This window comes from Trachurus japonicus, chromosome 4 (genome assembly GCF_045865225.1).
Source record: "Trachurus japonicus isolate A0001 chromosome 4, Traja_1.0".
Lineage (NCBI taxonomy): Eukaryota > Metazoa > Chordata > Actinopteri > Carangiformes > Carangidae > Trachurus > Trachurus japonicus.
The window spans coordinates 6,893,812-6,921,006 of record NC_140910.1 but is presented as its reverse complement, the minus strand read 5'-3'; the positions used below and the strand labels follow the sequence as shown (position 1 = coordinate 6,921,006).

Genomic DNA, 27,195 nt, shown 5'->3' with positions numbered 1-27,195 from the left:
ATATGTGTATATAAATAGAGACAGAACCATTCAGTGCACGAGGCTAAGCATATGCACGATCTCCTTAAACCTCTCCTAGTCTCCTTTAAAAGAATCAATGTTTTTGATTTTTGATCATCATGGTAGAAGTGACTGAGGTTTGTCTGACTCAAATTTAAGACAGGAGTTCAGATTTAAGAGAGAGTGCGCATGAACAATCATTTGCATGCAACACAAAGTTTAGGCCCTGCTCGAGCATTAATATGATTGTAGATATAATATGTATGTTTATATGTAATGTGTTTGTATGCTTCTGCACATGTATATTTGCACAATCATCTGCACACTGCACAAATACTAGACAGCATAGGCCAAGAATTGTAATGTATACAGTGTATTGAAGCATTCAAATCTTCAACCTCTTTTCCTTTGTTGTAGTTATCGTTTCAAATAGTTCATTATCTTTTTTATCTGTCTTAATTATTTGGTTGCTATAACATGTAATTCCCCCATCTGGGTATCAATAAAGCATTTTTATGTGTGTTACAATTTGATGTACCATATACATTGACATTCTTATCAGAGAGAGTATTGTTCATTACTACTGTAGCAGAGAGAGATTGCAATTTAGTTCTTGAGGAGCTCAAAGAGGGAACTGCAGGGACAATCCACCACTCAGGACGACAGTAAACACACACTACATTAGAGCCAATCCAACTGAATGCTGACATGAGAAGATCCCTTTTTATATCGATTCAAGTGAATCAAAAGACTATTACAGTTTCTACCAGTCAGTGACCAGCAGTAACTGTAATTTGAACTATAAAATGCTGAATATTTTATTATATCCTGAGACCAGGACCAGGACTTCAGTCTCATATTTTTGCAATATTTTAGCATAACTGATGCTACTGTAGTTGTCGTAGCAGCTTGGATCTCCAATAAAAATGAATATACTGTGTTCTTTGAAATCGTATTGAATCAGTTAATTGTATTTTGGCGGTCACTTGGTTTTGGTGCTTCTTTCACTGTGACTCAAACCAAGATAAAGACTTGATATAAAAAAAGATTTTCAGACACAGGATTCTTTTGGATTTGACATCAATAACCAACCCGGCTTCTGAGCTTTAATAACTGAACAGATAGAGGTGGGTGGAGCAGTCAACTGAGCTTGCTCGTTTGCTTCCAGTAGGAAGGAAGCAGCCAAGCCAGCAGCAGACAGAGCGTGGCCTGACAGCGAGTCCACCAGTGCCCCATTGAACACATCTGGGACCAGGTATCGGATCAGCTCCAGTGATTTCTCCCGGTCCGGCGAGGCGTCAGAGTCTACTGCTCACACCCAACAACATGAAGCTAAGATGACATGACGTGCAGGCAGACCAATACAAAGACTGTGCAACATTATGCAGCATACACATCAACCATGGAATTTAAGAAAACTAACCCCAGCCTGGAGTTTATTTACCTGGTTTGGACAGAGGCATCACACGTGGGAACTGTCTTCTGCACGGACGCAATGGACTGGTTGTGGAAATAACAACACAAATTTAATGTGTCATCATGAAAACAAAACAATGTAGACTCTTATTGCTTTGCCTGTACAAGTTGGCCTCATAGTACCTGATGACGTCTTTACAGAGAGGAAGGAAAGGCTGCTTCTGGTAGTGTCCAAACACCTCAAACACAATTGGCTGAGTTTTGATGTAGTCAACGAAGGATTTAGTAACTTCCACAGCAATCTGCAAAAACAGCACAGAGACACATTTAGTAAAATGGCAACAACACATGATTGCGCAGGATCTGAGCGCTCCTTACGTTCTGCACGTGGTAGAAGCCAAGCGGAGGGCCGCGGCCTGTGTTCTTTAGGGGCTCAGTGGAGAAGGCTTCATCATGGCGGTGGATGAAACTGAGATCAAAATAGTGAGATACAGAGATATACATATGAAAATGTTAAAGAAATACAATTGATATTGAGAGTCATGAGTATGATTATAAAAACATTTCGAAGAATGCTTACTTGAACTGGCAGAAGATGTCAGCATATTCTGCAGAGATGCTGGAGGCCTGCAGGACAGTTACCCTGAAGGTGAATATGTTACCAATCCTGAGGTGCTCCAGGGCGTCTAGCGGGCCATCCAGAGTGGCCTTCAGTGGATTCTCCAGCTCCTCTCCACCAGCTGTTACAAATGCAAATCAAAAATAGATAAAGCTTAAAGATGTGTTCATTTCAGGGCATTGATTGATTCAGTTTGAGAATCACCTCCTCCTGTCTTTGGGCCACCATCAGCTCTCAGAGCCAGGTCTGACAGATTAACCAGGGGACACCACAGACACACACATCCAAACACACAAAGTGTGTGTCCATTCACTCATAGTACATGATTACCCGCACCTGTGTTGTTGTTGACTTCATCGGCTGAGGGTCCTATTTCTGCGTTCTGCCCCTCCCCCTCCACAATACGAAGCTCTTCCTGGGAAATCCCTGTGCGGGACAGTCCCACAGAGCAGGTCTCTGACTGGAACTGCAAAAGCAGTGTGCAGACTGGTTAGTACGTGACTATATATATACAGGTCCAATATATAGTCCAAATAGAAATTTCATCTACCTTTTCATATTGCTGATCTTCAAATGAGATTTTGGCAGTGCCTGACTGCCTTACTCCTGAACCGTAGTCGGGAGCTTCCTCATCCGCTGGAGGGAAACACAAAGCACCTTCACTTCACTCCCTCAAGAAGTCTCACACAGCCTTTCTTTTCATTTCCTCATACAGTCGGGCTGAGGATCCGAGCCTTACCTGATATGGCCTGCACTGCCACACGGAGGAAGCCCTTTACTTCACCCTTCTCACTGACGATGGCCACACGGTGGACGAGAGGAACCGGGTACAGCAGATTACTGAGATAAACAAAAGCCCTGGGCAGGAAGAGAGAAAGACAACGAAGGATTAGAGACAACCGATCTAAGGAGACGTGTCAGACTTGATAAATGTCACTGGACTGGACAACAGAACACAGAGCTGCAAAGCAACCAAACAGAAGCTGGGACTGCTCTTGCGATGGCCATGGCTGCCCTTTACTATCGCTTCCTGGGGGCTTTTCCTCACCATCTAGAAATGATGACATTCTCAGGACGGTTATGGGTCACATGCAGTACTCCTTAGCTTCTGTACTATACTGATAATGAAAGCTTGGTGAGGCTAAGGAGCATGTGTGTCAACTTTGACTCCTTTTCAAAATATTGGAAAGCTGCTCAACGCTAAGCTGAAGAGCAAATGTTTTCCTCATTCTGAAATCTTTCTTTGTATTGCTTAATGATGATGTTCTACTGCACTAACTAAAACATGTGCGTGCCTCAATATAAAGACACTACACTAAATATGAAATGTACAGAGCTAAACTAAACACTTGAGGCACTTAAGTTTTAGACGAGGCACCATTAGATTTCAATAAGTCTAATAGTAGAGCATATAAATGTGGGAACAACTGTATTACAAACATTTCTCCTTCTTGGTTATTCAGTCTCTAGTGTGTAGCTACAATACATGATCTTGCAGTCAAAGACCACGTTTTCCACGAGCCAATAGGGGTAGACATTTAAGGGTGGAGTGTAAAAAGGGAGAGGCTTATGACAAGATTGGTGAGGTGCAAATAAGGCATGCTCAGGACAAAAAAGGTGAACAAAAATGCTTCCAACTTCTCGACTCAAAGGAATCAAAAGCAAATGGAACAGAAATCATCATACCAAACATGGCTCAGCTTGAATAAAAACTGCCAACAGCTTGAAAGATTATATGCTACACCAAAAACCAACGAACGACATCAGAAATCAAAGCGCACCTCTTGGGTGAAGTGCAAGTTGTGCAAAATAGGGGCATTAGTTCATCATCAGACGTATTCAAGTAAAAAAATTGACAAAAAAAGGTCAAAATGAAAAGACTTGTGCTCTGGCATGCCTAAAAGAGACAGCTGCAGTAGAAACCAGCTCTTTCATCTTGAGATTTTGAGTCTTCCTTGATCTCCACTTTGCTATTTGATATGAATAATTTTCAGTCTCTTACGTGCTTATTCAGGTTTCACAGCATGGTGAGAACATTTCGCTGTGGGTCCCTGTGTTATGCAAATTAGATGTCGGTATACTCCATGAGACATGTCAGTGCTTGGGCTAAAGAATGGTCCTCTGTTAAAACTTTTACATTTAGCCACACAAGTGAGACACACAACTCAAGCAGCATCAGCATTGCTTGAATTTCATGGAAACAAGTGACATGTACTGACCCACCCCTGGCTGACTTCAAGCACTTAAAAAAAAAAGTAGAACTGTAATATGAGTGAGAAGCATTTAGTTTAAGTTAAGAACAAAACAGTTTGCAAAAAATAATAATAAAAAAAATAAACAAACCAAAACAAGCATCTAATTGGATGAGATTAAAGAAAAAAAGCAAAAGATAAACCTTGAAGCCCAGAAATGTCTACTCCAGAGTCCACTCAGTAACAGAGTCATGAAAGAAAATATTGTATATATTGTAGTGTTCTGACATTTGAGAACATTTGTGTCTCAAACATATGACACACAGTGGCAATGACAACTGACAGAGGAAACAGGAAGTCAGATTGACTTGAGTAAGCATGAAGGTTTTTAGAAAGATGAAATGAATGGAAATCCCACAATCAAACAAACATAAGTAGAGTTGGTTTTTTAAATCTTCACTGAATCTATCCAACTGAAACGGTCCAACTCCATGGTGACATTGCGACTGTGGATTACTCGTCCAATGAAAAACATCTGTTTGTTAACCAAAAAACAAGCTACTTTGGACAGAAAATCTGTAATTGCCACATAGGAAAACAAAAGACATATGGTGGCCCTGAGAGTCAACACACTGCAGCTTCAGAACACACATACAAATAAACCAAACACAAATAAAGCAAACATATTTTTTTTCCTATTGTGCCGCAAATACAGTACACACAACACAACCAAATAGTGCGATGCGCTGCAAGTACTGTAAAATGGGCAACAATCAAAGTGTTTCTGCTGAAAAGTGCTGAACCAAGCTGGAACACACTTATTCCAGATTAGAGCATTTAACAACAAGTAGCATAAATGTGTTATACAGCTATGTGCATCCCAGCCATGTTCAACACTTTTTTGGGACCCATTGTGCTGTGTCTATTTGCAGTGCATGTGTTTTTAAATGAATGGTGTTTTCTGAGTTTGTTAGTGTTTTGTTAGTTTGTGCTTTCTTAATTTGCAGTGTGTTGAGCCTTCAGTCCCACTGTACACTCAGAAACTTTAATTCCAAATGTGTACTCATGCACACACAATTCAGAAGAGTGAGGACTTTCTTCGTATCTGTATTGTGCATTGCATTTTCAAAAAAATGTACTGTCCTCTGTGCTGATGTCTACCGAGGGAAACAGACCCTGCGTCTCAGCGTGAAAGAGCTAGTTTCCTCCACCAGCATGCTCCCGAAACCTCACCAACCTTCCCACTACACTGAATAATGGTGAGCGGTCGTAAAAGGGATCCTGGCCTTCGCTGGAGCCTCGGCAGAGCTCTCCCTCATCATCATCATCATCATCATCATCAATATCCTCTCCCACAAGCTCCGAGGACGGGTCGTCCAAAAAGATATCATCGTCCAGGTCCTCCAACTCCTCCAACTCCTCCTCCCCTCGACCCTCCCGCTGCGAGTCAGCCAGCTCAGTAATTTCAGAGTTGGAGGGTGTCGGGGATGGGGTAGGGTCACTCATGCGCTCGCTCATGCATGTGTTGAAAATGGGGTTTCTGGTGCAGCCAGAGACATGGGAACTAGGTTAGTACAGTTGGATAGAAAGCACACACTTGTTCAAACAAGAGGGGTGGTAGAGCAGCATATGGAGAGGCCCAGTGAAGAAAACCCTCATCCTTTTGAACCCACATCTGCTGCTTTAGTGGACAGCACACAGTGGAGACAGAGACTACACGTGGAGGAGTGCAAACAAACTACTGTGGTTGTAAAAAGTGTTTAACCACCTATGAGAGGAGAGCATGTAGTTCTGTGTTCCCAAACATGAGCATGATGAAGGACCATGTATAGGTGGAGGCTACTTGTGACACACAGATTCATTTAGGCCACTCTTTACCAGATACCTTGGTCTGAGTCAGACCTCAGACCAAGATTGGGTGATATCAGTGGAAATGGAGGGACTATTAAATTACTTGGTTCATTTGTTTACAAATAGTCACTTATAAACCATCCAATATAACCAGTCTGCTGAGCGTGAATGTTGGTATAGAGAATTTGTACTTAAATACAACAGAAACCCTCTGTAGACTCCCTGCAAGTTTTACCCACAGCGACTGCTAATGTTAAACTTCAAAATCAGCAGCCCTCCATCATGAGTGCACTGGAGCAGTGATCTTAAAGGCTGTTTTTGGCTTTAGAGTACAAAAAATAATAAATACAAATGAATAATCCAAATAAAACTGCCACATCCACTTTCAGCTTAATTTGACTGGGCAGCCACGTTTCATTAAATGTGGTGCATTTGGCTGCATAGGCCAGTATTACTCACCTATTGTATAACAGATATTATGAACGAGCTGACAAAGAACATATTTTCAGGGAACATTTGCTGCCTGATCATTTTTGCTTGTCTTGCAGGTGCTAAATGACATTAAAAGCTTTATATCCTGGATGTTATGTAACACGGGCATGTGACTATGTGTAGAGAGAGGGATAGAGAGAAAAGAAAGAAAGAGAGAGAGAGAGAGACAGAGAGAGCTTGGCACAGGGCTTGTGAGGATGCATGCCAAGGTGGTAGAGAAAGAAGCAGCAGGCTTTGAGTAGGAGGACTGAAGAAAATTTGTCCTCAAATGTTTCACAGATGATTTTTCCCATTGGCACCAACAAGCAGAAGTGTTCATCAGTCCACACCTGTGTGTTCAAGCTGCAAAGCTTCATGTCCAGCAAAAAATACACAATAAATTCACAGTGACATCAGAAAAATAAATTCAGGAAAGAAACTTGATTCACCCTTGAAAAGCACAAATCATTAAAAAAAAAGAACTCACAGTATAATGAAGACTGAAAAACCTTCTCAATCATCGGATTTGTGCAGCCTTGTTATCACTGTACAGTATGCTTAATGACAAACAACGCCCAGTCAGTCCTTCGTACAGATACAATTGTTATATTAAATGAGATATGATCACAGTGGAGCACTCAGAGCAGAGACAAGGGACATCAGGCTTCAGTACATAATGACAGAGACATCATAATGAAGTGGGCTGCAGACTACTTCAAGCTGGTTGTCTCTGTCATTATGGTCTATCAGCTAACCACATGCACAGTATGTGGCAGTTCCCATTATGCTTAATGGACAGATATGACTATCACTGGGCTTCTGTTTGCTCGCTGCTGTTGTCCTCTGTGTGTGCGCTCAGTATGAATGCCTGTCTGTGCTGTCATACACTGCGTCGGGCAGGTGGTAGTCAGCGTTTACTGTACCTGCCAACCAGACGGAACCAGGGGAAGCGATCATAGAAGGGGTCGCCTCCGGTCATCACATTTTCACAATCCTCTGTGGTGGTGTTGGGAACTTCAGCAGCACGGTCATACATCTCCCTCATGAGATCGAGCCTCTGCCTGTAAGTGTCAGCAACAATTACCAGGATCGTGTTATTTATGATTATAAGCTCCACAACATGGAGTTAATGAGAAATATTCTTGCGGTGAAAAGTGTGTTTTATGAGAAATGTATCCCTCATGGACATCGATGACATCTCTCCTTTTGTCACTGCCGTATATCACAGGCTTACAGACATTTTTATTTGGTGAAGCAATTACTGAAGGAATGTTTCTAGTGAAATCATTCGACTTAATGAGCTACAGAGCAGCCAACTAAAATTATATGGTCTCTACATATTACAGTGTAACACTGAAAGAACATTGGAAAGCTACTTTAATGGCAGTAGTATTATGGCAGTAGTATGGCATATCTACAGTATCACAGCATTAGGCTTAATCTACATGTTACTGTGCTGTAGATTTAATTTAAGATGGATAAAATTGCCATTTTTGTCACTCAATCCATTTAATAACTCATACTGACAACGTGAGAACTTTTTTTCATGTAATGCAGTATTAAGAGCCTTTTCTGTGGTCAGATACCTCTTGTTTGCTCTTAGAACTTTATTAAGTCCACCTGAATGGATTGGACCTTTGTGAGGCACAAATCAGCAGAGAGGCCACAAAAAAGTTTGGAAACAACAGGACTCTCCCCGGAGTCGACTTGGCACAAAGGTCTTTAACTTTGACTTTAACTTTACACTTTAACAAAGCATCAGACGTTCTCTGCAGAGATGGGAGCATGAGCCAAAAGCACAAACACCTCAGCAGCAAAATCAGACCTTTGTGGTAGCGTGGAGAGATCGTACCTACTGAGCCTCCTCTCAGCTGAACTACAGTACAGAACGACCTGAAGCCAAAAAGACACTGAAGTAGCCACAGGACAAGTCTCTATCCTTGAATAGCCCTACCACAACCCCAGGGGTCAAAGAGACCAGAAGACGGAAGTTCACAGACACTTCCCATAAAATCGAACAGAGCTGGAGAGGATCAGACAGAGAATGGGATCAACTGCCCAAATCCAGGTGTGCAAAGTTTGCAGAGACTTACTCAAGGGTTGCTACAAGTCAAAGTCCTGAAATACTTATTTTTTATATCTGCTACCATTTCGGTAACACTTTATTTGACGCCTATCCCTATAACGCATTATAACCATACTTATAATGATTTATAATGCAGTTATAGCACTTTATAACTATAGTTATAAACACTCATAAATGATCATAATGCTTTATAACAGTAGGCATAACACACTATAAAGCATTTTATCATGACTTAAGGTCAGGTATTATAATACGTAATAATTGTTAGTAACTCACTGACAATAATGCTACACTGTAACCCTTTTCTGTAAATTTACAGTAAAATCTGAGCAGTATTTTACTGTAAAACTGTTATACAGTATCATACTGTAAACTGCAATGCAATCTGGGAGAAAAAAATGTGATTACAGCACTTTAAGAGAAGGCCCTTTTTTTTTTTACAGGATTACTGTAAACAGCAGAGCATTGTGGGAAGGTGAAAAGTGTGGGAAAAATAAATTTGAAAATCAACAGTTGACAGTTTTTTTGCAGCTTGTGTGTGAGCAGTCACAGGAAGGCTACCTGCTCACCTCTGATGTCTGGAGCTGTCCACTGAGTAAGTTCACATAAATTTATCTTTTTTTCCGGACTTAGGAGAAGGTTTGGATTTTTTTTCCAGTTGAATTTTCTGTCATTTAGAACCGTGTTTGGACAAAGTTGTTGAATCTTTTCATTTTCAGTTAGCTAGCTCAATTTTCATTCAAGCTTAGCTGAAATTATAGAGCATAGCATTGTGTAACCCTGTTTAAACAACACGATTTTACTGGCAGAACTGGTCTAACTTATGCCTGGAGTAGCTAACGTTAGCACGAATAGCCTGCAGGTATTTTTCGTACTCGTTTAAAAAATAGAAAAAATCTCCACAGAAAAATCTCTGTGAAGAGGCAAAACTAACTGAAAAAAGATCGCCTCCGGAGCATGCATTTCATGCAGGCGCGCTGTCCGCTGTGTCAGTGCTGAAATTTGAATGACAGCACTGCTCGTGAGAGAGACAGTGACATTTTTTTTATTTAGTCCTTGACTTTGACTTTTTTTTTCTCCACCGGTTTCTGCACGTGGGTCCTCTGGCTTCTGCCACAAGTTGCAGCTGACCTAACAATAGAACGGTGCTACACTGAACAGGATTTTTCTTTTTAATTACGGTATTATTATTACTCCACTTTTTTAGCCGTTTAAAAATATATCTGTTTATGTTGGTGAAATCGCCGTGATGAGAAAAAACGTTGTTAAGAGTAACGGATAATCCATGTACTGATGCAACATTTTTCTCATTCTAGAACCTGTGTCCATTCTGCAAGGCAGACGTCCGCTTTCAAGCAGTTCCTCGTCATCTCCTCGCCGTGTCCGTGAGTTCGAGTGGCCAGAAAAATGTACGTTTAGTCCAGGCATTTGTCCTGGCTGTTTTCTGCATTTCCTATATTACGGGATTATTAAAACAATTTGATGTTCCTGCCTCACAAATACAAATTGTCAGTGAGTTACCAAATGTCATTATGCACTGTAACTGAAATACATTTTTATTGCAATAAATATTTGAATTGAAAAATGAATACTGTCTTGCTGTCATTTCTTTATTATTATTATTATTATTATTATTATTATTATTATTATTATTATTATTATTATCATTAGTAGTAGTAGTAGTAGTAGCCTATTACAGTAATATTCTGTAATCATCATTAAATACAGGATATCACTGTATATTCAAATACTGTAAATTTACAGTATTATACTGGCAGCAGCTTCGCCAGTATAATACTGTAAATTTACAGTATTTGAATTACAGTATTTTGCTGTAATTATAAGATACAGCAAATTGCTGTAATTTTACAGTATTATGCTGGTGAAGCTGCTGCCAGTATAATACTGTAAATTTACAGTGAAAAGTCTAACAGTGTATAGTTTAATGGGTTATAATTGTCTTATAAACGTGTATAACTATCATTATAAACACTCAGAAATTATCATAAGGCTTTATAACAATAATCATAACACAGTATAGAGCATTATAACTCTATTATAATACTTGACCTTATAAGCCATTATAAAATGGTTTATGATGTGTTATGCTTATTGTTATAAAGCCTTATGATCATTTATGAGCGTTTATAATGACAGTGTGACATGTTTAGAAGCCAATTATAACACATTATAACTAGAAAATATTTATGATGCATTATCGATGTGGGCATTGTCAGCGAGTTACTAACAATTATGTATTATAATACCTGACCTATAAATCATGATAAAAAGCTTTCGGCTTTTTTTTTTTTTTTGCCTTTTTTATTTTTGATAGTGATGACAGTAGAGATAGACAGGAAATGGGGAGGCAGAGAGAGCGGGAATGACACGCAGGAAAGGTCTGCCCGACGCGGGATTCGAACGGGGGACGCCTGCGGCGAGGACTGTAGCCTCTATATGGGGTGGCCGCTCTACCCACTGCGCCACGCACCGCCCCATGATAAAAAGCTTTAAAATGTGTAATGATTATTGTTATGAAGCATTACGATCATTTATGAGTGTTTATAACTATAGTTATACAGTGCTATAATTGCATTATAACTTATTATAAGTATGGTTATAATGCATTATAAATATTAAAAACATGTTTCTAGCAAAATGGCAATTTTATCAATTTCAGATTAATAGTATGCCACATTAAAATCAGTCTGAAGGTTTTTTCATACCTTAGTTTTTCTAATGTCCAGTAGTGAGTGGCTCCATTCTTCTGGTCCTGCACCTCCACTGCGACAATGGTACGTGGGAAGTGTCGCTTCTCTCTGTCTTTCGTTGCCTCTGGGGGCAACAGGTCAGGAGGCAGGGGTGAATAGAGAGTGTCTGTCAGCAGCACAAACTGGAACTGGACCTGCAGGGACACACCAAACATTGTTACAATCAAACTGCCTTTAACAACATCAGTTCATACAGTGGTCTATAGTAACAGAAACATGTTGGACCTTCTTCTTGAGTTCCACACTGATGGCATTGGCCTCTTTGAGGAAGATGGCATTTCCCCACAACAGGTCACGCAGAGAGGTGAACTGGTAGCACCTCCACTTACGAAAGCTCCACACAGCGAGCTCCCTCTCCCTCTCAGTCCACTGCACTGTGGGCCACAAGAATAATCCATCATCATCATCATCATCATCATCATCATCATTATCAAGAGGATTTTCTTACCAACAACACAGAAATGTGTGAGCACACATATTTGTTTCTGATTACATGCACTACCTTCTTCCTCAGGCTCCTCCTCTTCTTCAGTGGCTTCTGGGTAATAACGGTCCACTTGCTTCTGAAGAGCTTCCAGTTTGCTCTCATAATCCTTAACAATTGATTGATGAAGATTCATGTTATAACAGCTTGTTGTAGCATTAACAAACCATTTAGGAACAGAGCTCAGTCAACTGGCAAAACCATTGAAATAGAATTCACAAAATGTACAGTATCTATTCCATGTAAAGCATGTAAAATCTTAATATCTAAAAAAAAAAATCTTAAATTCATTTAAGATGTGGTATGAGAGATAACGTCTATGAACACAAAAGAACAGAACATACTGTCATTTTTAACAATTATTTGACACAGTACAGAGCATACACCACATGGTTTGCAGCCTCTACCTGCACAATGGACCATGATAAACAATCATTCTATATCAGCTTTTCAAAGAACCTAAGCAGATGAGGAACAGGAGAAAACCTCTTGGTGGTGATGATACTTTCAATCTGCTCATTACTGTACCAGTCTTTGCTGCTCCAGAAGGTTGTGGGTCTCCTCTCTTTCTTTTCGATACTGGTCCTCCAACTCCTGCAGCCTGCACACATGAAAAAAATAAGCTTGAGAGAAATGATGCTTCACCTCACAGGAAACAGCCTATGTGTTTGAAATGTGTTTTTCGCCACAAATAAATCACAGTAGAGTCCTTAACAGTGTGCGGTGGTTATTTTTCACCTATTTCATATGCACCTGACACCTTGTGGCTGTGCAAAGAGATTTGTTTTCCTTGATATTACACTTAACAATATTCTCAGTATTTCTTCAAAGTACCTCTGCTCCATTTCCTGTTTCATGTCAATTCCCTGTTTCTCCAGCAGCTCCCTCTGGGCAAAGGCCCAGTCCACAGGCTCAGCAGGTGTTTCAGCGCAGGGCGTCCTCTCCCTCTCAGCCCTCGCCTGGACAGGGTGGTTGAACCGGAACACGTGGCTCTTCCCCAGGATGATTCGGTTTCCTGTGAGGGTATGATTAAAGTAAATACAAACATCAAGAGGGTAGGTACAACATACATGTTGGGACTAGGATAAAGTGAGGTAGATGGAGCACAAGAGACTCACTGACCTGATCTTAGGATAGTAGTCTCCGTCACTCTCTTTCCATTGACATATGTTTCAGCTCCTTCACAGGGCTCCAGGATAACCAGTGCTTAGGAACAGAGGAGACAATGTCAGGCATTCCCTCCAGTCTGTCAATATTGTACCCTGATGTACAGAACTTCACACCAGTGAAGCAAGATAAAGGCCTTACTTTCTCCAGCTGGTCCAGTAGAACTCGTAAAAGTGCAGTGTTCATCCTTGATAAAGTGACCACTGAGGACGATGTCCTGGCGACTGCTGGCGTCTAAACGACCAACCCTAAAACAGCCAAAGAGGACATTGGAGGAAATTGACACACTTTACCTAGATATTTTATGCTTTTTGTGAAAAATCTGTTCTCTTACAAGATAAAGTGGGTTTTATTTCAGGTAGTACCTTCATATTATACAGTAAAATGTCAATGTCTAACCTGGTAATCCCATCTTTAATGTAGTACAGCAGGCACTCAGACATCAGAGGATCCTCATTGAGGTTCACCAGATGAGGCGTCTGACACAGAACAAGCAATAATTTACTCACTGTAGAAATGTTGAGTCATTTACTATACATATGCTATTTACAATATAACATATTGTGCACAACAGGACTGAAAAGCAGTCTCTATCTGTAAGACAAAACCAGTGACAGTTAAAACCATGCAGTCAGATTCACTCCCCACCGCTTCACAGCATGAGTGTTTAATGTAGTCTCAGCCAGATGTTATGGGGCTGCAGGCAAACAGCAATAAATCACTGAAATTGGGGCACTACCATTATCTTTTCCCCCATGTTTACACTTGTTGCTGCCTTTAGTGCAGTGAAGGAGTGTTTGAAGTGAGTAATGAAGTAGATTTAAGATAACACTTGATGAAAAAGAGAAACCCTCGACTGATCTGTCTTGGCAAGGCTAGAGAGACTAGAGCACTCAGAGAAAAAGACAGCTTTTAACACTTCACAGCTCAACAAACCTCATTGGGGGAAAACAGCCCAACTGTGTCGATAAACACGGGCTGGGGCTTTCTAGGGCTATCAGTGGGCTTTGGGGTAAATAAACAAGCAATTTAGTCAACAATTCAAACTGTAAAGGTTAGACAAGACAGGAGCTTTGGACAGGTCTCATACCTTCTTAGGTGAGAACACACCAACTGTCCCGCCATCTTCTCGCATTGCTACGCCCATTTCTGCCAGCAAGGCCTCTCTGTGGAGAAATGATAGGTGTTTTAAATACTGAACAAACAAGATTATTAACTACGACTCTGATACAGAGACTAAAAAGTAACAACAACTTGTTTTTCGTCGTCATCAGATCATTGTTTGAGGTCCTGTTGTCTGTTGTTTGCTTTGACTCTTTTCAAAGAGAAAAACTGAATCTCAAAAAGAATTTTGTTTTATAATAAAATAAAGTGTAAAAGTAGAAAACTGTGAATCTAACCTCTCCATTCTGATGGCCTCTGTTCGGCGAAGCTTCTCCTCCCAAGTTTCATTGAGTTCGGCAATGATTTTCTCTGTTTCCTAACAGTTTTAAAAAAGACAGTGGTGATTAAATTAAACAGTCATTTCAAGGGCAAGTGCTGTGATGATGGCATTGAATATACATTTTGGTCAACAAATCCCATTAAAAGCCCAAAACCAACATGAATCAGTCCTACTAACAAGTACAAAGCTGGATACAGCCTTTTCCTCTGAGCTTCAGAGCTATACTGTACACACACTACAGTGTATTCTGAGTAAATCCCACATACACTGTCCTGAACTGTAAATACTCAGTAGGACACAAACATCGGCTGCTGTTTTCTCTTTGGGTAATGCCTGCTAAAAACCTACAGTGCTCAGATGTTTAAAACACATTATAAAGACACTATAAAGAAGGAGTACTCAGACTTTGGGGTTTAGGTGTTGAACATGAACTGAAATGCCCCTGTTCAAATCAGACCCAGCACTGTTGTCACGCTTCATTGCCAATCTTTGTCTGCTGAGCTGCTCTCATCCCTCTAATGTTTTTAACGAAATAGTGCAACCTGTTTTTAGAGATTGACATCTTTAGCAGCAATGAGTGGGTGAGGCTAGTGAAGCCATAATACACCAGTTGATGAAAGATACTGACATTGTGCCTGCAAATAATATGATATTAAATGACATTATGAACATGAAGTTCAACTACACTGTATGAAAGCAGAGTGTGTTTTTCAGATGAACAGTTTCACCTTGAGCCTCTCGATGGCCTCCTCGCTGCCTGGGCTGAACATTATGCGGTCGTGCAGACTGGCGATGGATCCAGCTCGGCTGGACAAGGCTGAGAGAGACGGAGAGGGACTCATCCCTGTCATGGCATTGGTCACTGTGGAGAGATCATCCCTTTGATTCACAGCTTGGCCTTTATTGTTATTGTTCTTGTGATCGGATAGGTCTGTCGGGGTGGGAGGGATGGGGGGGCGCGAGGAGTGTACAGGAAGTTGGGATAATCGATAATAGGGAATAAAGAAATGCGGACAGATGAGGAAGAGGACAGAAGGGAGAGCAGAGAAGAAAAAAAGAAAGAAGACATGTATCTTGAAACAAATCTAACTCACAGAGAGAAATTTTAACTAAAGCAACAAGCGAAGGCAGCACCACACGCAAATAAGACCAACTTAAAAAATGCAACAAGGCCATCGAGCCATGACCAAAGAAATGCAGCTACTGTATTGTATGAAAACATCAAGCAGAGCATCATGTGCAGGATCATTCAAAAACAAGAAAACGTTAAACTAAATATACAGTAGATAATACGTATATATTACGAGTATATATTAAAGACTGTATATAATTCATTTACCAATTAAAATAGAATTTTTTTGCAAGACTGAAATGTAGGTTCTAATCGGGCATCCTAAACAGTAGAAATAAAATCAGTCACCGTGTGTGGAAAATAAATGAGTCACTGTGTGCAGACACACAATGACTCATTTTTAATAGGGTTATTGTTCTTGTAGAGAACATTGGGAAACAAGATCACTTTAGACTTCAGATTATTCTAGCATTATATCAAGCAACAGGATGCATTTAATGCCAAGTGTGCTTCTCTAAAATTAGCAAGGTCAATTAAATACTGAAAGTAGAAATCCATTGCTCTGGCTGTGAATCACCCACTGTGGTAAGTTTGTTTGCACAGTTTAGAAATCTGTGTCCTTGGACGTTCAGTTACCATATTTAGTATTTGTCCAATTATCAAAATAGTTTTTACGTCATATTCCCTCCTCTGTGTACACGTCTTCTCGCTGCATTGTTGTGGCACCTCAAAGACCTATGACAGACTCTACAAAATAAAGGATATCAACCCTGCAGCTGCTGCTATGGCAACACAGAGCAATAAATTGGGAAACTGTATCACACCCATCCATCTGGACAAGCTGTTGCCTGCCAAGATGGATCACATAATATCGCCTTCGCAGTGCAGTTAATGAAGTCATGTATTATAGAGAGACAATAAAAATTTATGACATAAAATGAGATGACGACCTCAAAGATCCAATATTATGCAAGTGATTATACTCTTTTATGTGACTGAGGGATGCGTTTTCATCTTATGTTTACTACATGCTCTTCTTTATGACTGCCAACAGGAGGTGACAGAGCCAGACAGACCATGCCAGGGGAATGGGAAGCAACAGTTTCTACATCAGGGAAATTAAAGATAGGATCACAGTATACAGTATGTGATGATACTGTAGTCAATAAGCTTTCATTTTGTATTGCTCTGCTTTCTTGCTTCATGAACAGTTAAGCTCTGTTCCAGCAATGCCACAGCTAAGAAGCCATACACAGATCTCTACAGCACCATGACATAGCACTCACACACTGCAGCTCATAAGGTCCGGAAGATTAGAGCCACAGTGTCTCAGTCTGAAAATCAACCTTAGACCTGAACTATGTTACATATAAATGTTGCATTCATATTTATAGCTGGCCGTGTTTCATTATAAATCACCCTGAATTATTCTGCCTAACTCTTCATGATACTGTGGTGCTGCAGAGAACGCGGAAAAGCTACTATTTACTGTCACAGTAAGCGCCGGTGATGCTAAGCTGCTGCAAGAGCAAAAGCCAGAGCTAAAAAACACACATTTCAAACCCTCTATCTCAGCACCAGACGCTCGATATGCTGGGAGAGGAGAAGATAAAGAGTGACAGAGAGAGAGAGAGAGAGAGATATAGAGAGAAACAGCTTAGATACAAATGTGCATATATTTAAACATTAACTTATTATTTGATGAATACCATCAGTACATAAAAATAAATAGAAATTTGGTTCCACTGCTTAACATAATACATTGTTTAGATATTTTCATTTGTTCAGAGTTTTCTCCTACATGTGTTGTCACTGAAGTGCTCCTAATGGTTATGATGAGAATAAGGACACACATTATTGTGATAAACACCATATTAAACTAGTGATGGTGCATGTACCAAGACGTAGAGCTCTTTCTCTCTTTCAGCCTCTTACAGTGAAAAATCGTTGGCCTGTGTTACTTGGCCTGTGTAACAGCCTGACCAACCAACCTGTCAGCAAGTGAACAGATTGTTTCATTAGCGTTAACGTTTACTGTTTCAGTTTAACCCTGTCCAAATGAAAGCATGTGGTAGAACAGGTGAGGCAATCACATGGCTGAATGACTGAAGCAAGTGAGTTGAGCCTAAAGCTGGTTTTTGATTTAAAAAAAAAAGCCTTATGTATTTTCAACTGATGAAACATCGAGGTCAGCTGACTAGTCTTGCCCAGCACCAGAAGCTACTGTGAGAAGCCCTCTGGGGTTGAAAAATGAAACACTAAACACTGAAAAATCAAAAACTGCGGTTTCTCAAATGACTCCAAAAATGACTCCATAGGCTCAACTTAACAGCAGAAATTAACATGTTTACAAACACTGCAGTGAATCTGCAGTTGGATGAGCATATCCTTGCCAAAAACTGGTATTCACTGGTGTCTCAGCTCCACACATGCCCCACCTTTGCCCATTTTGAATTAAGAAGGAAGATGGTGGAGTCGTGCATTACCAAGATGGTGACGACAGGGCAGCTCACACTGAGCTTTAAAACTGCTCTGCAGAAACCTGTGGGCAGTGTTGTGCCAGTATACTTTTATAAAGAACTAGTATTAAGTTCAGTTCATACAGATGAAAATGAACTTGTTCACTGCCACTCGCAAACAAAAGGAATTATTGTGGCAGTGAAGAATCACAGACATTAGTTACATTTAACGCTAAAAAAAAACAATGTTGAGATTGAGAATATATTTTACCTCTAAAAAAAATGTGTCATTCTGCAGAAAGTGGATATGGAAAAACCTGGAAATTGTGCTATCTTCACTTGTTTGTTCATAAAACTGCTTCAAACACTCAACTGAATTGACTTCAGCATATGTCTTGACTCTTTACCATCTGTACTGCAGCAACATACTATTGACGCTGGGCTGCATCTATGGAGACGTCATGCAGTGTGCCGTTAAACTGTCATAAACATGAGCGGTGTTGCACTAACTCGTCAGTATGAATGCTGCTCATGTTCAAGATCATCATCTGTTCACCGACTGTTCAGTTTGGGGTTCACATAGGCCATGTCCATCTTTATGTACAGTCACACTACTTTCTGTCTGTTTATCTTTACAATATAGGGTTAAATTGTCCTGGCCAGACCACAATCTAAAACTGTAACCTTAGCCCTATCTCCATTCATATCTTCCCATTGCTTTTTCTTCCTTTGCCTCATGTACTGAACCTGAACACACTTCAACACACAAGAGAAAACTGAGAACAATGTTTGAGAATAAAAGTGTAGTGATTGTGAGGGGGACAGTGGAGGTTTATGTGAACCTGACAATAACGTGCCTGCTTAGAAAAGAGGTTTGAGCCGGAGCAGTGTTTGAAATTAATACAGATGTTACACCAATGATCAGATAAATCCAGTCAATGGCTCCTTACTCTCAATGATGTCACCCAGGCCCTGGGCGTAGAGGAGATCTTTCAGGCGAGACACCTCCTCCTTCAGCTCGCGCACCAATCTGTTGTTGGGATCCTCGTTGATGACAGCGTTACAGCGAATCTGTTTGGCGCGGTCTGCGTACCTGGGGGAATGAGGGAGGGATCACTGAGCACGCTGACAGAGGTGAGGGACGTGACGATTCACAGCCCCAACCCCCCCTGTACATAACACACCCACACGATCCTGCAGCCTGGCAATGCAGCTAAAACTCGTCAAGGGTGTTTGAAGTGTGAAAGTGATGCAGGCCGCTGAGGAAGCCGTGTATTATGTAACACTTTGTCTCACTGGCATCAGCGTCCTTCAAAGCCACATTCATCTGCTGTGTGGGAGGGAAGACATGCAGCAGAAAATGTGATGTGTGCTCTCTACCTGAGTGTGCTGAGGGTCTCGTCGTAGTTGATATCTGCTGGACTCAGAGCAGCGACCATCGCAGTGCGAGAGTTACCCCCTGACACAGGGTAGAAAAGAGATTGATTAGAAATTAAACTAATGTGTTCCTAATATTAACAGAAAAACTGAGTACTTACCCAAATTTTCTCTCAGCAGCCAGGTCAAAACTGAATCTCTGTAGGGGATGAAGCTTTCAGCTTTTTTCTTCTTTTTATTCTGCATATTAAATAAAACACATTACAATCAATGTATTTATTGGCATTTAGTAAAATATTAATTTTACTTTAAAAACAGAATTTAAATAAATTACCTTATTTGGCCCTGAGTCCTAAAATGAAGGAGACAGTAAGATGAGCATTTTTATTCTATGTAATTACTGCATTATTTCACATGTACAAATATAAAAAGATAAAATACAAACCACTTCTGCCAAAGCGGAGATGACTTTCCCCAGGGTAGTTAGAGATTTGTTGATATTTGCTCCTTCCTGTGATGGAACAACATGGAATAATATGTACATTAAATATATACGTACTGTATAGTACACTCAGTAATCAAGTGCCTTGCTCTGAATCCACATCTGAGCAGAGGGAAACATTTCTACCTTAAGCCTTGTCCCTTTGGCTCCAGTAGAGTCCGCCCTCTCACTGCCGGCAAGATCCACCAAACTTACTTTGCTGACCTTCAACAGAAAACCCAGGAAATTGAGTCAAGCAAATAACAATTACTAAACAGAAAAGCTAACCTGTTCATCTTAATTTTCAAAGATGGCTTTCATTAAAAAAAACAATGTTTTATTATCACGATGACCTTCAAGCCATCATTGATTTCCAATACAAGACAAGATTTAAATCACTGTCATCAATCAGCTTATAGATAAGCAGTGGGAGCAGATCAATGTTAAACAGATTCACTCAGGATGTGATAAAGCCCCTCTACCTTCTCAGTAGTATTGTCCGACTCTGCGTCGTGGCGTTTCTGGGTGAATATGATGTTGAAGACAGCGTGAGAGCGACTGCTCGTCTCGTTCATGTTGGTGGCAGCCACAGTCCTGCAGAGACAGACGATATGTTTTCATTAGTCTGTGAGTCGGTCTGTTTCACCCTTATAAGTGATGTTTCTTGTTGTTGAGAATGGACAATGTTTTATTAAATTTAAATAATTCAGTGAAGTGAGTCTGTGTACAGTTTAAAAAGTGTGAATTTCAGTCTGTAACTTCCCTCGCTCATCAGAGATGACGTTGACTGATTAACATATTTCGACTTTAATCTTGCTTGTTTTTGTTTCACCTTAGTTTTATCAGATTCACTGGTCGTTCACTAGTCAGAAAACAGAGTGAAGTGACTGAATGAGTGGACGGCTCTGTCACCTGGCCTTGTTGCCAGAGTCCATCAAGTCCTGGATGTCATTGTAGGAGGTGACAGCCAGCTTGGACAGGTCCTCCACGTAGGGCCCCATCAGAGGATGCTCTCTTACACGCAGGTGCCCTTTGTTTTTGGGGTTCAGCAGGTCCCGTACACGTTCACAGTAGATCTCCATGTAACTCACCTGTTCAGATTCATAATACAGACACACCATAAACATGTGACATGTCCCAGTATACTGTGCACACATTGCAGAGGCAGCTGGTGACACCTGTACTTACCTCCACAGAGTAGGACATGCTGTTGTCTTGGTTGTCATTGATCTTCATGAAAAGATCTTCACACAGCTGGAAAGAGCAAAATAACAACATTATTCTCAGAAGTGTTGCCTCTGAGAAATTCTGAATCAACCTTCCTTTTGCTATTAGTATAAGCACTGGTGAAGTAATTGTCCATACCAAGGGAATAATTCCTTGCTGATCCTTGACATCTTGTTTCCCCATCATGGTATAGGACTTGCCAGCACCTGTCTGGCCATAAGCAAAGATGCAGACGTTGTAACCCTCGAAGGCGTGCAGCAGCATTTCCTCCCCAATGTCCTTGTATACTTGCATCTGAGAGGCATAATTGATGTCCTCGGGCTGTGGACAGAGGACAGTGATCAGCTAATGTACTGTACATCTTCAAATTCATCTTAATCAGTCCAGTCAAACAAAAATGTGTGCGTATGTGTGTGACTCTGGGGGAGCAGAAATAGTTACCGTGGTGTGGGACCAGTAGGAGTAATCAAAGTTGAAGCTCTTGTTGTCTTTGGCCTGCTTGGGGTTGATGATGGCTGAAAGACAGAACAAGGAACCCGGGTCAGTGGGAGGGTGAGAGTCGCCCACGTGAAACTGGATCTGAACTCAGTCGGTGTCATGTTGTGCTAACAGGGCGCAGAAGGCTTCAGTCATCAGTGAAGCAAAACACAAGACTGCAGATGTTTGGGACTAGTGGCATTTTTTGGAAGATGAAAGTGGCTTAAATACATGACTCATTAGTTGACTTTATTTTGTTGTTTTTGTATTGAATAGAAAAGTATGCCATTTGAACATAATCATAGCTCCTTTGCTCACATTATTGAAATTTTATTTTGACAGCTCAAATTGAATGTACAGTAATGTACAAAGATTTGTTTTATGTAGAACAAATCACTAAGAAAATGACTCACTGCTGACCATTGATAAACTTTATGGTTACTTGTCCTGATGAAGACTGTGTGACACTCTTTACACACTAGAAAACAAAAACTATTAGTTAAAAAAAAGACAAGTTTGTGTCCTTATTTCCAGTGTAAACAATGAGGCCTGACGGTGGTGCCACATGAAAAGGCCATGTTGTTTCCAACCAGGCGTAGTGGCCATTTTAGGAGAGCTCAGACTCAGATCATCTTTCAACAGCATCAAACAACCTTCAGCCTTGAGCTCGCTCTCTGACAGGTCTACCATCTACCATTACTTCAATCAATCCACTTAAACACATGAATGTTTTCCCATCACACATTCATTCTTTTTAATCAAATGTTATTGTTGATTCATGGTGGTCAGTGGATTTTTTCCAGTCACAGAGAATCACAGGCAGAGCAATAATAGTGCGGTCTGATGGGTTTAGATGGCCAGGACGACCAGTGATGACTGCGTTTGAATGATGATGTCTGATCAGATTATTTCCTGCTGATATGTGACCTCACCTGCTTTTAGATATGTCCGCTCTGTGACCCTTTACAGATAAAACTGAGGAACTCATGCAGACACATCTTTTTCTGGTTTACTTCATCTGTTAGTCACATCACTGCTGTTTATTGGTTTTCAGTGAAGTGTGGTTAATACAGAAGAGTTTGTTGGTGGCTCATGAGGCTGTTATAAACAGTGAATGAATCTGGAAATGTTACAGTTAGAATCATTGCAGTTTTCCCAAGAGTACATAAAATTAACAAATTAATTTAGTTTATTAATGGTTGATTATTTAACTTAATTTATAATTGCACTTAAAGGTTTTATCGAACAACTGAGCCACACAAAATAATAATATTCACAAATAAACACGCAGCAGCAATAAGGGTTATGTAGAAACATGCCTTCAGAAACAAATGTCTGTCAGCACTGTGATGTCTGTTTGCAATCTCACAACCTGGAGAAGACAATTTACACGGTGTACCTAGTTACTGATGACATTTCAGAAACAGAAGTGAAAATTGCTTCTGTTTTTTTTTTCCCAAGGCATCACCCTGTGTGCCCACCCAGGAACAACATGCCTGGTGTGGTCTGATGATGCCAGCTGTGAAAATGCTTCCTCCAGGCTCCCAGAGCTCCAGACACCATCTTTTCTGCTAATGCAGATGCGGTCGATAACAGAGGAAAAGGCCCAGAGCTAAGTACACTCTAAACTAAGTGTGCACACGGCTATTTCCTCTCTACGCTGCTACTGTGTTTCCAGCTATGAAATATAGGCCAGTGTGGCTGACTTGGGTTTCAGGTTTCAGGTCCAATCATGACAAAGAGATGAGGCATTGTTTACATGGCACGATGTGTTCAGGTGCTCTGAACATAGATCCTCTGCAGTTTATTCACAGTGCTCTCATCGACCTTTATCAAAGCAGCGTTTCTGCACTTAATCAATCAATTTCATCAATCAGCCAGAAATCTTTTACATGCTGCTCATTTCCCCTGCTGCCCACTATCTTCTGCCACAGATGTCTTCTACAGTAATGGGCCATGACATCAGACATAGACGGAAATGACATCAGACAAACAGGCGTCTACCAGCGAACAAGAAATGGTTACTAATCCATCCTCTCATCACATTTGTGTATCAGTGATGTTCCAGCTGTGGCCTTGCAACACTTGTGGTGGAAAAATCTGGTTGAATGAAACATCACCAAGCCGATATCTGGCACCTGTTGCAACTATAGGCCTGTTCTAACTAGAGGTGTAAGAAAATGTGTGTTTTTTGCGTATTTGTTTATGCATGGTTGGAGCATTTCATGAAGCATGTGAAACACTACAGTAGTAATAGTGCCTACAATATCCTGTAGGAAGCAACGGACTGTTTGTTTTACATACATTTTACAACACACATCTCTTTCATTATTATAGTGCTCTATTACATGTACCCTATATGTAGATGCATGGAGGCTTTTTACAAAGTCTGATGATGAATGAGGGTCACACAAGGTGGAGTTGCCATGTGGTGAAACTAAAGCTAAAGATCTGACTTTCTGGCTTTCTGAGTAAAAAACGCTGGTCTGCTTCAGTAACATCTCAATTCTTTTACAGAGAACAACCATAAAACTAGAAACAAATCAAAAATGACACCTTGACTGATTTACAAAACCTTTAAAATGAAGACTATAACGATCAGACTGCCCTTCTGACTGCCCAGAAACAAAACCTCTTGTTGCTTACTCATCTTTGCCTGTGCTATGATTCACATGAGCCCCACCCACATATTCGAGCAGCAGAAAGACGAGCGCCTGAGTCTCAGGGACGGTAATTACTAAGTGGCAGCGATTATGAGGGAGAAGAACATATGCCTATTTGAATTGCACTCAGTAGTACGGGTGATGATGTCCGTGTTCACAGCTTGTGCATCACCACCTGAGCGTCAGCAGCATTTTCAGCAGCACAGAGCACGACTCTGATCTTCATCATACGCCCCTTTACGACCCTTCCCCTTCCTTTATGACGGAAACACCTGATTAATTGCAAGGTGCTGAGTTTATAGATGACGCCAGGTCTGGAAGTCGAGTCATGGAGGTCAAATGTAATTAGACAGGAGCAGCTCATTTTTCTTCCAGCAGTGTTCTCCTTTCCCACACTATCGGAGGTGGCCTGGAGTGTGGAGTGTTTTATCAGCACTGTTTTGCATATGCAGGCTTATAGTTTGAGTGTATCAGCAAATTCAGATACACAAAGGAGGGAGAGGGACGACTGAAGAGTGACCACATTGTCTTCAACAGATTCAATTTTAAGTCAAAAATGTAATGAATGAAAAGCAGAGAAATGACATAATTAATAATATCTATAAAAGTTACATTTGAGCTGATGTTTTCAGTTCTCCAGGAGCCAAACTCCGCAAAATCCAATTTCTTAATATCTTGATGATCCATAAGAATGATTGATCTGACATATAATAAAAAAACATATTTCATAGTTTCATTACAATAATCATCAACATTATGTCCTTGAGTGCAGTGTAACATTGCAATCTGCTCCACTTAATACTGACGACTGATGCAGAACAGTCAAATGTTCATTAACTGGGATTTAGCTCTTCATTTGTTCCTTAATAGAAATGCTTTGTTTAGTTTTTATTCTCATGAGACAGCTATGAATAATAGGTATTTCTGGATTAATTCATTAATTGTTTTGTTTTTGTAAAAAAAAAATGAAGATGTTATTTATGGGCTTTATTTTGGACTTTTTCGCCTTAATTGAAAGTGTAGTTGAGAGAGACAGGTAATGGGAGGAAGAGAGAGGGGGAATGACATGCAGCAAAGTGCCACCTGAGTCAAGGGATTCAATACAGGGCCGACTGCAGCGAGGACTATAGCCTCTGCATATGGGGCGCCTGCTCTACCAACTGAGCTAAACAACGCCTCAGAAATGAAGCTGTTATTTAACAATGGTCCAGTAGCGGTATTGATAAACATCTATTACTCTACTATTGCTTATTTTAATGAAACTGACATAAGACACTATTGTACCTGTCAGACATATCAGTGGTTCTACGCAGTTTTACAGCCCAATAATCACTACACTGGAATTTCAAAAATCCACTTCAATCTGTCTAATTGAAAGTAGCATGTGCCATGTTCACCACGAGGCCCAAAGTTTTAGTACACCCACTTTTTTTGTTGAACTTCCCTTCTATTCAACATTGTCGCTGTCACGTTTTACATCATTTATGCTAATTATAGTGTCGATCATCTGCTCTTGTTTAAATGTATCTTATATTTGCAGCATCCTATTACAACACGTTCCGTGTCAGTCTTTGTCATAGCTGCTGGGTCTTCATAATTGTGAGTGAGTGACGCTGGTCAGACTGTCACGGGTGACCTGCCCCAGTCAATAGGAGAGGAAATGTGGCTGCGTCAGCGGGGTCTGGCAGAGGGGATGTGAACCCACTGACAGGGGAGAGGAGGAGAGCCTCATAGATGTTATATTCAGCAGCAGCAGCAGCCGCTTGTTGTCTGCTGCTTCAGCTCTATAGTAAAGCATCTGAATCTCAAAGAGACAAATCTTAGAAAGAGACACTCTAGCTGTCTCAGTCACGCCAAAATCAACATGATATAGCAGTTAATATTGTGCTAATGATGCATTACACAGATTCATTACACATTACAGACATGAACCTATACACTGATATTTTAAATCAGCCCACCAGTGCAAATAATCTGGATGTATTTATGCTTTCTGCTGCAAAATAAAGTGAAATCTTCCCACTAAGTATTTGCACTTGGCCCTCTGGAGGGAGGCCCAGTGCTCCTTCAGGTCTGTCCCCTGCATCTTAATTAAGGTCAGCGTGGGAGGGTAGATCTCTCACACAACAAGATTACTGCCATTCTCCTGCTTTGTGGGAACTGGGCTATTGACCCACGCATGGGTGTCAGAGAGCACAAAGCAGAGTGAGACACACACAAAAAACCCAGAAAACTCTTTCTTCTTCTTCCTTTCCTCAGCCCAGACTACAGAGATACAAAGGGGCATTTATATTCTGCCTCTGTACCCCCTCCAGACGCTGCAACCAATGGGCTTTTTCATGACATCAGTCTGCTCACATCCAGAGCCGTCGACTCAGTTATGCAGCTCCACTGAAAGACCTGCAGGTTGGTGCATCTGACCAACATGAAATTTTCCAGCACTGCTGACGTAGTAGTGGTAGACTCAGCTTGATTTCAGGAGTAGGTAGACTGATGAAACAGAGTCGTGACATAGGTCTGGCTGAAACCTGTTCATACAGGGCTGCTTTAGTGATCACTATGGGGGCTTCCCTGTCGTATATTGAATTCAGATGTCCACTGCAAATCAGCTTACATTAATTATTTCCTCTTCCGCTTCGCAACCAACAAATTTGCCACTTGTGAGGGATCAAGCCAAGGAGACAATGTGGGAAGATCTTAAGCATATTTTTGTGTTACTTATATTGGACTTTATTAAATTTAACTGTAATTCAAGGATCAAAGTTTTGAAAATCTATCAAAATCATCTTTGGTAGTAGTTGTAGTAGTCTGGGGTACATTATGTTTCTCACAAGTGACAGTACTTTAACAGCCTGAGTGACACTATACAGTGTATTAAGCCACAGTGGAGTCTGTCATCCAACACTGTGCATTCGGTTCACTCACAAACAGCTTTTAA

At 40.7% G+C, this 27,195-nt stretch overlaps 1 protein-coding gene across 33 annotated transcripts in view; it reads right to left on the bottom strand.

Annotated features, from left to right (window-relative positions):
* kif1aa (kinesin family member 1Aa) overlaps nt 1-27,195 on the bottom strand; it is a 43,014-nt gene that overhangs the window by 11,295 nt on the left and 4,524 nt on the right. For 3 of the 33 annotated variants that reach the window (XM_085773569.1, XM_085773571.1, XM_085773574.1), the window contains exons 3-34: nt 21,559-21,632; nt 21,256-21,438; nt 21,079-21,144; nt 20,803-20,981; nt 20,373-20,484; nt 20,038-20,115; nt 19,855-19,920; nt 19,744-19,761; nt 19,571-19,649; nt 19,413-19,491; nt 18,983-19,125; nt 17,128-17,166; nt 15,230-15,432; nt 14,458-14,537; nt 14,148-14,223; nt 13,457-13,536; nt 13,199-13,305; nt 13,013-13,096; nt 12,725-12,905; nt 12,419-12,491; nt 11,909-11,999; nt 11,632-11,780; nt 11,362-11,540; nt 7,473-7,610; nt 5,465-5,767; nt 2,775-2,893; nt 2,586-2,671; nt 2,366-2,501; nt 1,997-2,156; nt 1,795-1,885; nt 1,600-1,718; nt 1,445-1,500 (exon numbers count right to left, since the gene is read on the bottom strand). In XM_085773569.1, the coding sequence (XP_085629695.1) occupies nt 1,445-1,500; nt 1,600-1,718; nt 1,795-1,885; nt 1,997-2,156; nt 2,366-2,501; nt 2,586-2,671; nt 2,775-2,893; nt 5,465-5,767; nt 7,473-7,610; nt 11,362-11,540; nt 11,632-11,780; nt 11,909-11,999; nt 12,419-12,491; nt 12,725-12,905; nt 13,013-13,096; nt 13,199-13,305; nt 13,457-13,536; nt 14,148-14,223; nt 14,458-14,537; nt 15,230-15,432; nt 17,128-17,166; nt 18,983-19,125; nt 19,413-19,491; nt 19,571-19,649; nt 19,744-19,761; nt 19,855-19,920; nt 20,038-20,115; nt 20,373-20,484; nt 20,803-20,981; nt 21,079-21,144; nt 21,256-21,438; nt 21,559-21,632 (3,627 nt within the window). The remainder of the gene's footprint in view (nt 1-1,444; nt 1,501-1,599; nt 1,719-1,794; nt 1,886-1,996; nt 2,157-2,365; nt 2,502-2,585; nt 2,672-2,774; nt 2,894-5,464; nt 5,768-7,472; nt 7,611-11,361; nt 11,541-11,631; nt 11,781-11,908; nt 12,000-12,418; nt 12,492-12,724; nt 12,906-13,012; nt 13,097-13,198; nt 13,306-13,456; nt 13,537-14,147; nt 14,224-14,457; nt 14,538-15,229; nt 15,433-17,127; nt 17,167-18,982; nt 19,126-19,412; nt 19,492-19,570; nt 19,650-19,743; nt 19,762-19,854; nt 19,921-20,037; nt 20,116-20,372; nt 20,485-20,802; nt 20,982-21,078; nt 21,145-21,255; nt 21,439-21,558; nt 21,633-27,195) is intronic. The other 30 variants (XM_085773572.1, XM_085773573.1, XM_085773575.1 and 27 more) reach the window with 11 other exon arrangements.